Here is a 12,125-nt window from a genome sequence, read left to right as displayed (position 1 = left end):
TAATGCCATTATTACTATTATGTATTTTAATTTATTAATTTGATCGTTTCACCATTAGATTTATACTTTGCCATTATAAAATAATTTTCAGGCTTTTTTTTTAGATTATAAAAATTGATTTCTACAAGTTATTATAATATTTATAGTGTTGCTACTATTTAATATAATAAATCTCAGCTTAACGTCCATAAAGTTGTTAAAATATTTGCTACCAAAATACTTGTTAGTTTATTTATAGAAGACTTTAAATGATAAATAGAAAATTTTAATGTAAATTCTCAACTCAATAATTTTGCAGTTTTTTTTACTAACATTAGTTCATGAAAAACGTTTTAAACTAGTAAAAGAAACTAGTCATGTACACGCTTTGAACTTTTGCAAGGCAGGAAAGGTGGAAACGATCGAGATGCGTCGTTTGCATTTTATTGGCAGGATTTGGCGCGTCGGACGGCGCCGGAATGCAGAACGAGTTGGCAAGTCGCGCACGATTGATGGCCGCTGTTGAAGAATAAAGGAAGGGTACTCACCGACGACATTGAGATGAATGAAGTGGCTCATGTGTGGCGTGGTGCTGATTTGGCACTCGTAGACGCCCGAGTCGCGGTGCTGCGGGTACTTGATCTGGAGCGTCCACTCGTCCGAGTGCGGGTGATGGATGGCCCGGAAGCGCTGGTCGCTCGTGTACGTGTACCGGCCCACGGTCAGCAGGTGGATGTCGCGGTGCCGCACCCACGAGACCTGCGAAACACAAACCCACTTCGTTAGTGCACCCATCGCTCTTCGGCCGCTGGATTTTACGGAGCGTGTCCCACACGACACGCATGTTTTGGACGGAAACTAATGGAATGTGTGGCACTTTTGAGCACACAAGTGCTGCCAAAAATATTCAGGCCTTCCGTTTTGAAATAGGCTCAATTTTCTTCACAGACTTGCTGAATACAAATCTAGAAAAAATATTTTTTCCAAAGTGAAATGTTTGATAAAATGTGCTAAAAATTTACCTAATAATTTGTTTTATTTATCGTTCTACTTTTTAATGTCTCAAAGGAAAGCAGCATTACTTCAGTTCAAGAATAATTTAAAATAGCAATTATCTGTAAATGAAAATAAGCGTTTTGTAAAAATTATTTCTACATTTCTAATGTCAAGTCAGTAAGTAATCAAGAACACAGGTAAAATTTAATTAGCCGGATTTAACTGTTATCGTTTTTTTAAATGTATTTTGTGCCGATCGATTTCTGTTTTTCAAATAAAATATAATGCAAGAGTTATCTCCTGGATATCTAAATAATAGGAGTTTCTTATTAATTTTTAAAGTTATTTTTACAATAGAAAAACCGCTGCTATGCTATTTATTATGTATGTGCCTTAAATTAATTAGGAGTGTGGGTCAATTTTTAGCTGAACCCAATTATTTTCATCAAGGTCTCTAAAACCAAAGTACTCAATTTAGGACCACCTGAATAAATCATCGTTAATGAAATCTGCATGCCAGGAGTTAGCCATAATACCGTACTCGATTCCAGCGAGATCACCTCGGCCGTGTTTCGCTGAAAAGGTACTTTAAAGTCGGGTTAATTCGAGAGCCCTCGAATTTGCATGAATGCGAGAGATGCGCTCTCTTCGTACGATGGGAAATAATTAAGTTTTGATATATCAGGGCTGCTCGTTTGCCGCTGAAAGTATAGGGCCATATTAAACGCGCACGCAATTCGTTCGGACGGACGGACGAGCCAACGTAATAGGAAAGTTCAAAAGGTCCTCCCGCCCGCCAGCCGCCTTCAACGCAAATGTCAAACTAATTTCATTAAGCCACACATACCGCACCACGCAGGGCTCAAAACTTTCCGGCCCAGCGAAAAAGCGGTAGGTTTCTTGCTCGGGCGTTTTGTCGACGAGACCCACAGGTTGAGAAACGGCCGCAAAATTTAGAATGGGCAACAGCCGGTGCTCATTACTTGTGGCGGAATTTTGTTCTTGCGGAAACGCGAGGTCAAAATAAACACGCGGTGGAGAAATTTTTTATCAGTTCTCTGCTTTCCACCCGAGTTTATTATTATTCTTCGCCTCACAATATTTTTGATGTAAACACGTTTGAAAAGGGAGATAATCTATTCAACATTTTCACAAAGGGAATTCGGAACTATCCATTCTTTGTTGAATTTTCCTGGAAAATTCGGCTTGTTTGCAGCTTGTACAGGAAAGTTTTCGATCAAAATGTTCTGCCTGTTCAATTTTAAACATAAGCAAATCCTTGCCTGGCAACAGTATCATGTATTGAATTTTTTATTAATTTATTAAAGGTACCAAAGCTCTGCACAAGGAAATTGTTTATTTGAGTATGGCCAAGTTAACTGAATATCAGGCTTCGTCCTTGTTAGTTTAATTTCTTTTGACAAACGGCTCTGCCAATAGTAATGAGGATCTGCGGCATTTCTATTTCATGAAAATAAACAAATAGAAAATAAGCAAAATAATACTTTGGCTCAAATTTCCACTTCTTTACCTAAACTTGTTTGAATCAAAATATAAATTTGTAAAAAGCAATTCAAATGGATTTAAATTACAAAATTTTAGCCACTGATAATGGAATGAAATTGCATTTAACTCAAAATAATAATAATCTCGCTCATAGTTTTTAAAACTGCCATTTTATTTCTTCCGTTTCTTTCTTTATTTTTTTTTTTATTTGAAACAATAGTTCTATATGGATTCAAATCAATTCATAATATATTTTTATTGTTGCACCATATAATTGTTAAGCCATTCTTTACAATTCGTTAAGAAAATTTTCATTCTTGTCGTCTCTGATTGTGAACACTAATCATCGAAAGAAAAAGTTGACGGGAAGAAATCGATAGAAATCGGAGCAACATGCCGGAAAAATGGCGAGCGAGTCTAATTAAGCGGAAATCGTCTCGGTTGGTCGGCGTCCAAAGCGTGCCGATGTGGGCGGATTTTCAATTTTCCGTCGGCAATAAATTATAGACGTCACGAAAAAATAATTTTGGCAAAACCTGAGCTCGGCAAAGGTCGGTGGCAGCGAATAAAAGCTGCTGCGTGCAAAAGGTGTTCTGCACGATAGGAAACACGCCTTTGGCCGGCAGCCAGCACCACTATCAGCAACCTTCTTGCCATTCTTCGCCGACATTGTGGGTCGGCAGATTGCAAAAATCGGAATTTTTTCTTCCGGACGACCGACGCAAGAAGAATTATATTTCTCTTTATTGAAGGCAATCGCGCCACGCTCGGCACTTTGTGTGCTTGGTTGATTTTTTATGCTCATTTTATGTCAAAAATCTTTCTATGTTATAGGACACAAAAATTTTTACGTAAAGGCATTATAAATTTAATTAAATAACAATGAATAATTACAAAATTAATACTTTCATTACTTGCAATAATTTTATTTAATCTTTAAATAATTAAATTATTTATCGTATAATTATGTCTTATGTTGATTTAAATCATTGTTTAAGTTTTTTCCCAATATTAACACTTCAGTAAATATAATTTTATTTATTTTTAAATTGACATGATTACTATTATTTGAATCAATCTGGGTATTATTACATTTGACTTTGCTGCAAACGTTTGCCACTTGTAAAAAAAAATTTTAATCTCACATGAAATTTAAAATTAAGAATGTAATTTTGAATTAAAAATAATATATATTAATCATTTATTACATATAAATATCTAAAGCTGGAACATTTGAAAGCCAAATTGAATTTTAAAGGCCTATAAATTATTGAAACATAGTATTCGTGTGACTGCTTATTCTACTGAATTTTACAGAATGTGGAGATCAGAGCCCTTGGATTGGTAAGAAAACTATTTTTGTATTGACTTCTGAATTATATAATTTCTCCTATGATTCAACTTGATAAACTGGGTGATTTACATCAGCAATGTTAAATAACAGTCAAGAAAATCATAATTCATAACACGATTATCAGCTTCTGTCTTAGATCCCAAGCAGCATACTCAAAGTTTCCCAGCATACAAACTTGAAGTTCTCGCGTCATGCGATGCAAACGCAGCGATAAATTTTGCGTGTAGCTCGTAAATCACGGACGCGTTCGCTCGCTCGCATTTTTGCTCTCGTGAACAAATATGCACACGCAACTTTCCACCCAATTAATATTTGCACAATTCCCGGCAGCACAAGCGCGTCATCCATCCGCTGCAGTGAACGGGCTCGGGGGTGCCGCCCCTGCACTGTGTGTGTGTTTAAGTTTTGACGCCACCCTGCGGCTTCGGGCGGGGAATTCTCCCTGAAGGGATTAATTATTACACGCTTGCCGTGCCAGAGATAAGCGATAATGTGCCGCCGCTTTATTTCAATGTCGAGATGAGCAGATCATTTTTAAGCGGCCGCCGGAGACGCTGTTACTCACCTTTTTGAGTGCGTTGATTTTATTATCCGCGAGCATGGGAAATAATGGCGGCGTCGTTAGATGGAGGAGTTAAAGTAAGTGTGAGAATGGGGATTAGGAGCAACGCCGTTTTACGGCCCGCGTTCGTGCGAAAAGTAAGACCAGTCTTGAATTTGATCCCATCATCACCGTTTAAGATGATTTTTTACTAAACTATTAAATCCTGAATTCCCTGCATTTAAAGAGCTTCAAAAAGAACTCGAGAATTAACAGTAAATCAATTCCAACAGTGATTAGTTCCGACAGTAGACCAAACCTTTTTACAACGAAAATATGAAAAATATCGTCATTTTTATTAAAATATTTTTTACATTATCATCATCCTCACGGTTCATTTGTAATCGACTAAAAGAGATTTCAGCAATAAGTGCTTCAATTATTTAAGATGTTGTTTTCTATTTTTGTCGAATGTTCAATTTCGTTCTTGATTTGAAATATAAGTCCTTATAACTTCAAGATATGCTTGTCTTTTTGGAAATCTATCTGTTGCAATGACTTTTGCAAATGAATAATGTTGTTTCAAATTTCTATACTTTATAAATCGTTTTTTACTTCATTCTTCCGTTTTAAAATAATCGTGAACATAATAAATACTGTGCAGTGTTATTTTGTTGTTGCTTTTGCTAATAAATAATAAATAAGGCAGCGTTGGAGGTGAAGGCTGCCTTTCAAATTGTAAGCAGCATCTAATTAAATTCAGCTCGGCGCAGCACCAGCCGAGCGGCAACTTTCTGCGTTGAATTTGTTGGAAACTTCACTCACTCACGCACGAGTCAGTCAACCTTCTGTTCAAATGTGTGCTGCATCTGTTTGCACGGCTTTAATAATATGAAGTTTCGCCAGAGCATTTTAATTGTAATTGATGCAGCGCTATCTCTTCTGCCGCCGCGACTCTGTTCTGCCAAGTTTATCTCATTTCGAATTACATTCAATCAGCGCAGCTTTGTTCGTCCCACCTGTGGTCTCGTTGAATCACAAAGGCGCGCACCAAACTCATTCACTACAGTTTCGTAATTTTGCTGAGTTTTGTTTTTGTCCCCGAGGCTGCAAACAATATGTTGCAAAATAAAGTTGATTTTTTTTTTAAATAGAGCTGCAAATTCATGAATAAAAACTTCATGAAAGGAGAAATTTTTATTTTATGTTTTAATCCAAATGGAAAGGATTATTTTCCAGATATAAATTCATATAGAATTGTATATTTGAAAACTTCCAACATTTTTTTTATTATTATTTTTTATGACAGCTTGATTAAATGACTCTGCAATTTGAAATTTGGTTAAATAAACTCTTTTTTGTGTCAGGCTATTCAGAAATAAAAAAAAGTATTTTCCCCCCATTTTTATTCAATAATCCTATTAGAGGTTTTTCACCCTTTGAAGCTAAAAAATTTAGATTTCAACTGGGCGATAAATGAGTGAGCCATTGTTTAAACGCTTTTAATGTTATCTGCAGCTTTGAATCCTCGGCCTCGTCACTCGGCCGACGGGTGGGCGGCTGGAGATTTTAAACAAGGCACGTTTTTGCCGAGAGAGAGAGCGAGCGTGTGTTGATAATAAATTCTGTATAAATCACTCGCGCCACGCTCGGTCGATAAATAACGTTCGCCGAGCTAATTAAATTTTAGTGCTTCACGGCGATAAGCAACGCAGCGGCGCCTGATTTGATTTACAGCAGTGTGAATTCGTTCGAGAAGCAATATTTCTGCATTACGAAAACATTTCATCAATATTCGATTCTGGACGCAAATCGAATGCAATTATATTCCGGGCTGGAGGGAAATCTGAAATTCATTTGAAGAGGACATTAGTGCTCGAGGGTGGTGGTCTGCTTGGAATGTGCGGAACGGCTTCTTGGGTGAATTTATTCCAGCAGCTGTGGGACTGCTTTTCTTGTGGAGAGCCGTTGAATGGGAATAGTACTTCGCTTTAATGGGCATAAATTTAGGCCACTGCGAGATGGTCGAGTTTCAAGAGCGGAATGAAAGAGGATGTTAAGCAAGTAGTGGGGTTTGTCCTCTGATGATTGAATTTTCTTTTTTCGATTAACTACTCGGCCAGAGTAAACAATTTAAGTTCCTAATTCTAAATATCCGCCAATGGAAAATTCAAATAAATTTTATGTGCTATTTATTCGAACACACACAATCAATCATTTTTATTCTTTTTCCCCGAATTCAAGAGGATATTACAATATTAAATTAAATCATTTGCTACTTAAAAATTAAAGAATTTTTTAAAATATAAGGAAATAAACAATTTTTAGTTTTGCTCTGTTATTAAGGTTAACAGCTTTTTTACAATGTAAAGTAAAAAAAATTTAAAATATATCTGTTCCTGCAACCTTATTTTAATATTTTTCGTATCCATCTTTCTGTTAAATTTATTTCTATATTAAAAACATTAATAATATGTTTTTAAAATTTAAATATATTTAATATAATAAATTATAATTTTTAGGACATCATTTGATGCTGTTAGTAAAATTATTATATTTTTCGCTCATAAATTTTGTTTAAAAATGATTTAAAATTTAAATTTGCAAAAAAATTATGAATTTCTACTCTTTTTCCTCATTTTTCCATTACCGAACAAGCGCGAGCGGTAACTTGACGTTTAAAAGCAGCCATGTAAGCAAAATTAAAATATTGTCTGACGAATTTTCTCTGTCGGAAAAACGAAGCCGGCAGCAAGAAAAATCAACAAACATGCGCTCATTTTCCTTGTCGGCCCTTTTGCAAGCACGATGTAAAAAAGAGAAATTGGGCTCTCGTTTAAAACACACAGTTTGTTGTTAGGAGCAACATCCTCGCGGTCGAAAAAATTGGAAGCAACGGAGCGAAAAACGCGTGGGCTCAATTTGCCTAAAATCAGCTGCAGCAGTCGGACCGCCGAGATAAGGCCTAGAGCCGCCGACGGCTATTTTTCACATTCATCAGAGTGGGTATGCAACCGGCGCGACGCGTGTGCCCGGCAAAAAGCATAACTCGGTTAAACGTATCATGAGGCCTGGCTGGCGCTGTCAACCGCATACATTGCTGCGAAACTGGCAGTCATTTTTCTTGCGTAAATTAAATTGCCGGAGCCGCAACCAGAGGCAGAGGAAGATAATGAAGGCGCGAGCAAAGTTTGAAATCCCAGTCGGGAGCCAAGTCAAATTTGGACGAGACTGCTGGGCCAGATTAAAATTGGCAAAACGTACAAGGAGTTTTTTTTTTTTTTTTTTTTTAAATAAAACACAATGAGAAATATCAAGCATTGCCGGAAGTAAAGCCATTAAAACCATTATAATTAATTTATTGTTTTTTGGTATTTTATATCATTGTTGAGAGGACAGCAATTTTTTTATCTTAAAGAGCGCAAGTGGGAATTCCTCTTAATCTTAAACTCAATAAATTCAAAAGTAAAATAAATTTTCATTTCATTTCTGATGTAGAAATTTAATTTAATGTCATCTTATATTAGGGGAAATGAAACCAACAATTACTATTTTTTTTTTAAAAACTGACCAGTGTAAGGTACAACTGTATGTTGCTTAATTATATATTTCAACAAAGTTTATAAAATTTGTAAAATTTTATTAGTGAAGATATAATCTATAAAATATAATATAATCTATATATAAATTAACCTAAAATTCTTAAAAAAGGAAATATTAAAATAATTCTTAAATAAGTTTTAAAATTAAACTATAAATAAATATTGATTTCAAAATAAAATTGTTGAAAAATTATTTTTTTTCACCAAATTAAAAATTTTAAATATTTCTATAATAATGCCAGACAAGTCCAAAAACTTGGCTAGCTTCGTCACTGTCGCGGTGGAAGCATGGCCAGCACGGGGCTTCAACTTTAAACCATACAAAGATTAATTTCTGGCCGTAAAGTTTTAGTGCTCGCTCTTTTCAGAGTTGGCTGTTTGCAGTGTTATCTCAGCCGTGCAGCATTTCGCAGGCAGAGATGTGAGTGTGTGAGTGTATGCGTGCCTATCTACAATGTAAGTGAGCGAGCACATGCAAAAGTGGGGCCGCCGGTCGGTACGTGTGGTTGAGGCCGGCGACTTATTGCCTCTTTCTTCTCGCGCTGCCTTTTTATTCAGTCGTCTCATGACGCTTCGTAATGGCAGCGAGCGAGCGAAGTGCCTATGTAAACGCTCGCGCTTAATGTGCGAGACCCCGAGAGCAGAAAAAATTGGGCCCGGAAAAGTAGCTAAGAGAACAAATAAATTCGCTCGAGTATCTCTGGCGTGCGAGCTGCTTCGTGCGAAATGAGGTGAATATATTTCTTCGCGGCCGCAGGAAATGAACCTGCTTTCTAAATGTGGAAAAATGCGGGCCTGAATTTTTAAAATTGCTCGCAGCCACTTGCAATTTGGGAGATAATGAAGTTGTAGCACGGGAGAAACACACAAAGGAGGCGTGTTTAAAATGCAGGCAATCTTCCAACTGCCTGAATCTACCATAAAAATTTCACATTTGATAATATTTTCTTGAGCTTTGGCCAAAATTCCAATGACGTGTGCTTTTGAAAGAATATATCAATCATAAATAATTTAATCACAGCAAAATTATCAGTTCAGCCAATTTGGAGAAAAAATTAAAGTTGTTGTTTCTAAAGAAATGAGTTATGTAAAATATTTTATTTTTTATATATATATTTGTCTCCAACCATATCTCTATCATGAAAAAAGCCACACAATAATATCAAGATTAATTAACAATATCGACATTATTGAGAATAGAAAAGAATTTATGCATTATAATTTTTAATTACATGAAATTATGAAAATAATTTCTTTTATACGGATGTCATTCTTTGGAATCAAGAAACAATATAAATAAATAATCGACAATAAACGATCCAAGAATTAATTCTTACTGCATAATTATTTGATTTTTTTTATTTTATTTCAGAAAAAGTTTATCCTTTAATACTAGAATTTTTTAACAAACTTTCTACACTACATTTGTTTTGAATTTTGATCGATGTCCTTGGTAAGTGACGGAATCATTCGATACCCTCTTCGATGGGTAGCCCAGCACAAAAAGGCTATCTCTGTAAAAACGAAACGACCCTTCATTACGGACCGAAGAGAGTGCCGCATTGATCATACAGTGCGTACTGTTAGCAATTTTCTGCGCAGAAAGAACAAACCGAAGTCACCGACAGTCAAACTACCCTTTCACGGTGTCGTTGTAACGAAAAGTGACCTTTGCCTTGTGTGCGTGTCACACAGACAGGGTCGTTTCGATGGCGTCGCCTGACATTTTCTTTTTTCCTCCTTTCTTACATGCACTTCATTTTACGTGCTTCGATTTACGTCTCTCATGAACACCGCAAGGCCAGTCTACAAAAAGGAAATGGTCACTTTAAAGGACCCTTGGCGATGGAAAGGACAAAATCCGAAATATATCAAAATTTAAAATAATAATAAGTGATTCATTTCATTTCCTAAATATTATTTAATTTATCGCTGGTTATGTTATTATTATTTATTTTCCTCTTCGTAAATATTCTAGTATTTTTTTTTTTAAGAAAGCATGAGACGTTTTGTCTCCTGTAAAGAAAAGAAAGAACACGAATACCTCTCATTAGCGATGAAATATATTCAAGGCAATCTGCATTGGTTGCGACAAGACGTTAGAGGGCAATATCTTTTCACTGAGAGACGCACATTCAAGTTGAGCCTTCCACATAATTGGCCCGCTTGTGCCACAAGTCGAGCGCAATTTTCGCTCTATTGAGCAAAAAATGGCTCTCACACAGAAGAGGCGCATAACAATCGCGACCATGCACTGAAGAAATATATATAATTTTCCCTTTGCCGTTTGGCCGCCCGTCGAGAAAACTCCGGAGATTGTCTTTTGCGTGCGGCCTTTCTTTGTTCTCGGACCAATTTACCTGCACTAATTGCCTCTCTCGGGTGACGCGAAAGTTTGAAAGTAGCCGGGTTGACAGTAATTGCGGCTTTGCTCTACCTACCGCACAGACACAAACGAGAACTTTCTTTCCTCATTGCCTGCCTGGTTGAAATTTGCATGGAAAGAAGGAGTCTCGTCTGCAATTCAATCCTAAGAATATCTTAAAATTTAGTATTAAACACAAGAAAAAAACCGATACTTGAGGGAGCACAAAAGACAAGAACGTTGTAACTTGACAATAAAAGTAAGCAGAAATCAGCTATAGGGCCTATAGGAAAAACGCCCACTAACAGCCATAGTGATAAGAAAAAACCACCTAAATATAAACCGGTAAAAACCGGTAGCAATTAGCCAGTGCATACATATGCAGTAGTGCCAACCCAGAAAAACATAGTCTGGAATCTACTAGGATAAAATTTAAATAATGTTAACAATTAAAAGTGTATATAAACCATAAAGAAATATTATTTCTTTAATAAAAAAATGAGCTTGCTAAAATTTAATTTGTTATTATTATTATTATTATTTTAGTCTTGCAAATATAACTAACAACTATTTTTTTTGCAGACTTGTGAGAATGGAAATAAAATCCCCATCATTGCTGGTACTGAAACTCCAAGCTGAAAGTAAACCTTGCATCCTGCGGTTAACCTGTACAAGTGATTTCTGCAGAAAGTGTGTTTCCTTCCACACGTACACACAGTCGCACAGTGGAATTAGTTCAAAGCACGCCACGGCCGAGTTGCGATGATGAATCGAGCTAATAGTTGCTCCCTTGGCACTGGGCAAACAAGCTCTTTGGACGGTGGCTGCACCTCACTCGGTGGATAAAGGAGATTATTACACCCACTGCAGCTGGGTTAATTGAAACAATAATATAGACACTGCTGGAATAACACGTCGTGATGAGTGCTTTACGTCTGACCTGAGTTAATTACACACAAAGCAGGGAGACCAGAGATCGGCACAAGAGGCTTGAGGCTTTTCTGATAAGATGGGACGCCGTTATAAGGAGAAGGAATTAATGCAAGAATTGTGTCAAGATGTATTTAATGTCAGAACATTTAACATTCTTAATGCTACCACCTACTGTACCACCAAGATGATGGGCTTTGTTGAGGGCTTAGTGACCGAGCATGGCAAAACTGTGCCTCATTTATTTTCTCATAATCATTGTCGTGGGAGAGATCAGTTCTCAATGAGCACATTTACTTTTCTTGTGTTAATTAATTAACATTAACATGTTCAGTTCGTGCATTTTCAGTTACTCTCCCACTTTGTTAGCCATTGTAAAAAATGAAGATGACAATTGATGTATCTATAAGTTTTATAATTTCTATTTTTAAAATAAAGATAATCAATTTTTTTTAGTTCACATAACCTTCTTTTTGAAGAACTTTTTTACATTTTGCTGTTTAATGAAATTGAATACAATGTAAACAAATTAAATTTGTAAAAGCAGAATATCAAGATCTAGGGTTGATTAATGGTACTTTACCAATTTTGACTTGAAATTCAGTTTTTCTTCAATGGGTTTCCTGAATGTCGTTTATTATTTCTTCAAAGATATTGTGATATGTATTTATATTGATATATCATACTTGTTCATAAAATTTTAAATTAAATTGATATTATGATTGAATTAAATTACTCTTAAATTAAGCTAATTTGAAAGCTCTGCTCAAAATAATTCAGAGTTTATATGATTATCATGATTTTGAACTCACTTTTTGAATTTAATTAACGAAAATAAAGCAATCTCTGAGT

The 12,125-nt window shown here is 35.9% G+C and overlaps 1 protein-coding gene across 2 annotated transcripts in view; it reads right to left on the bottom strand.

The window, feature by feature from the left end:
- The window catches only part of LOC132205270 (lachesin-like), a 173,243-nt gene that overhangs the window by 42,292 nt on the left and 118,826 nt on the right, over nucleotides 1–12,125 (bottom strand). For both annotated transcript variants that reach the window (XM_059634224.1, XM_059634225.1), the window contains exon 3: nucleotides 528–738. In XM_059634224.1, the coding sequence (XP_059490207.1) occupies nucleotides 528–738 (211 nt within the window). The remainder of the gene's footprint in view (nucleotides 1–527; nucleotides 739–12,125) is intronic.

The sequence above is a fragment of the Neocloeon triangulifer genome, unplaced genomic scaffold (assembly GCF_031216515.1).
Source record: "Neocloeon triangulifer isolate White Clay Creek 2 clone unplaced genomic scaffold, ASM3121651v1 ptg000002l, whole genome shotgun sequence".
Lineage (NCBI taxonomy): Eukaryota > Metazoa > Arthropoda > Insecta > Ephemeroptera > Baetidae > Neocloeon > Neocloeon triangulifer.
This window is presented reverse-complemented; position numbering and strand designations above follow the sequence as displayed.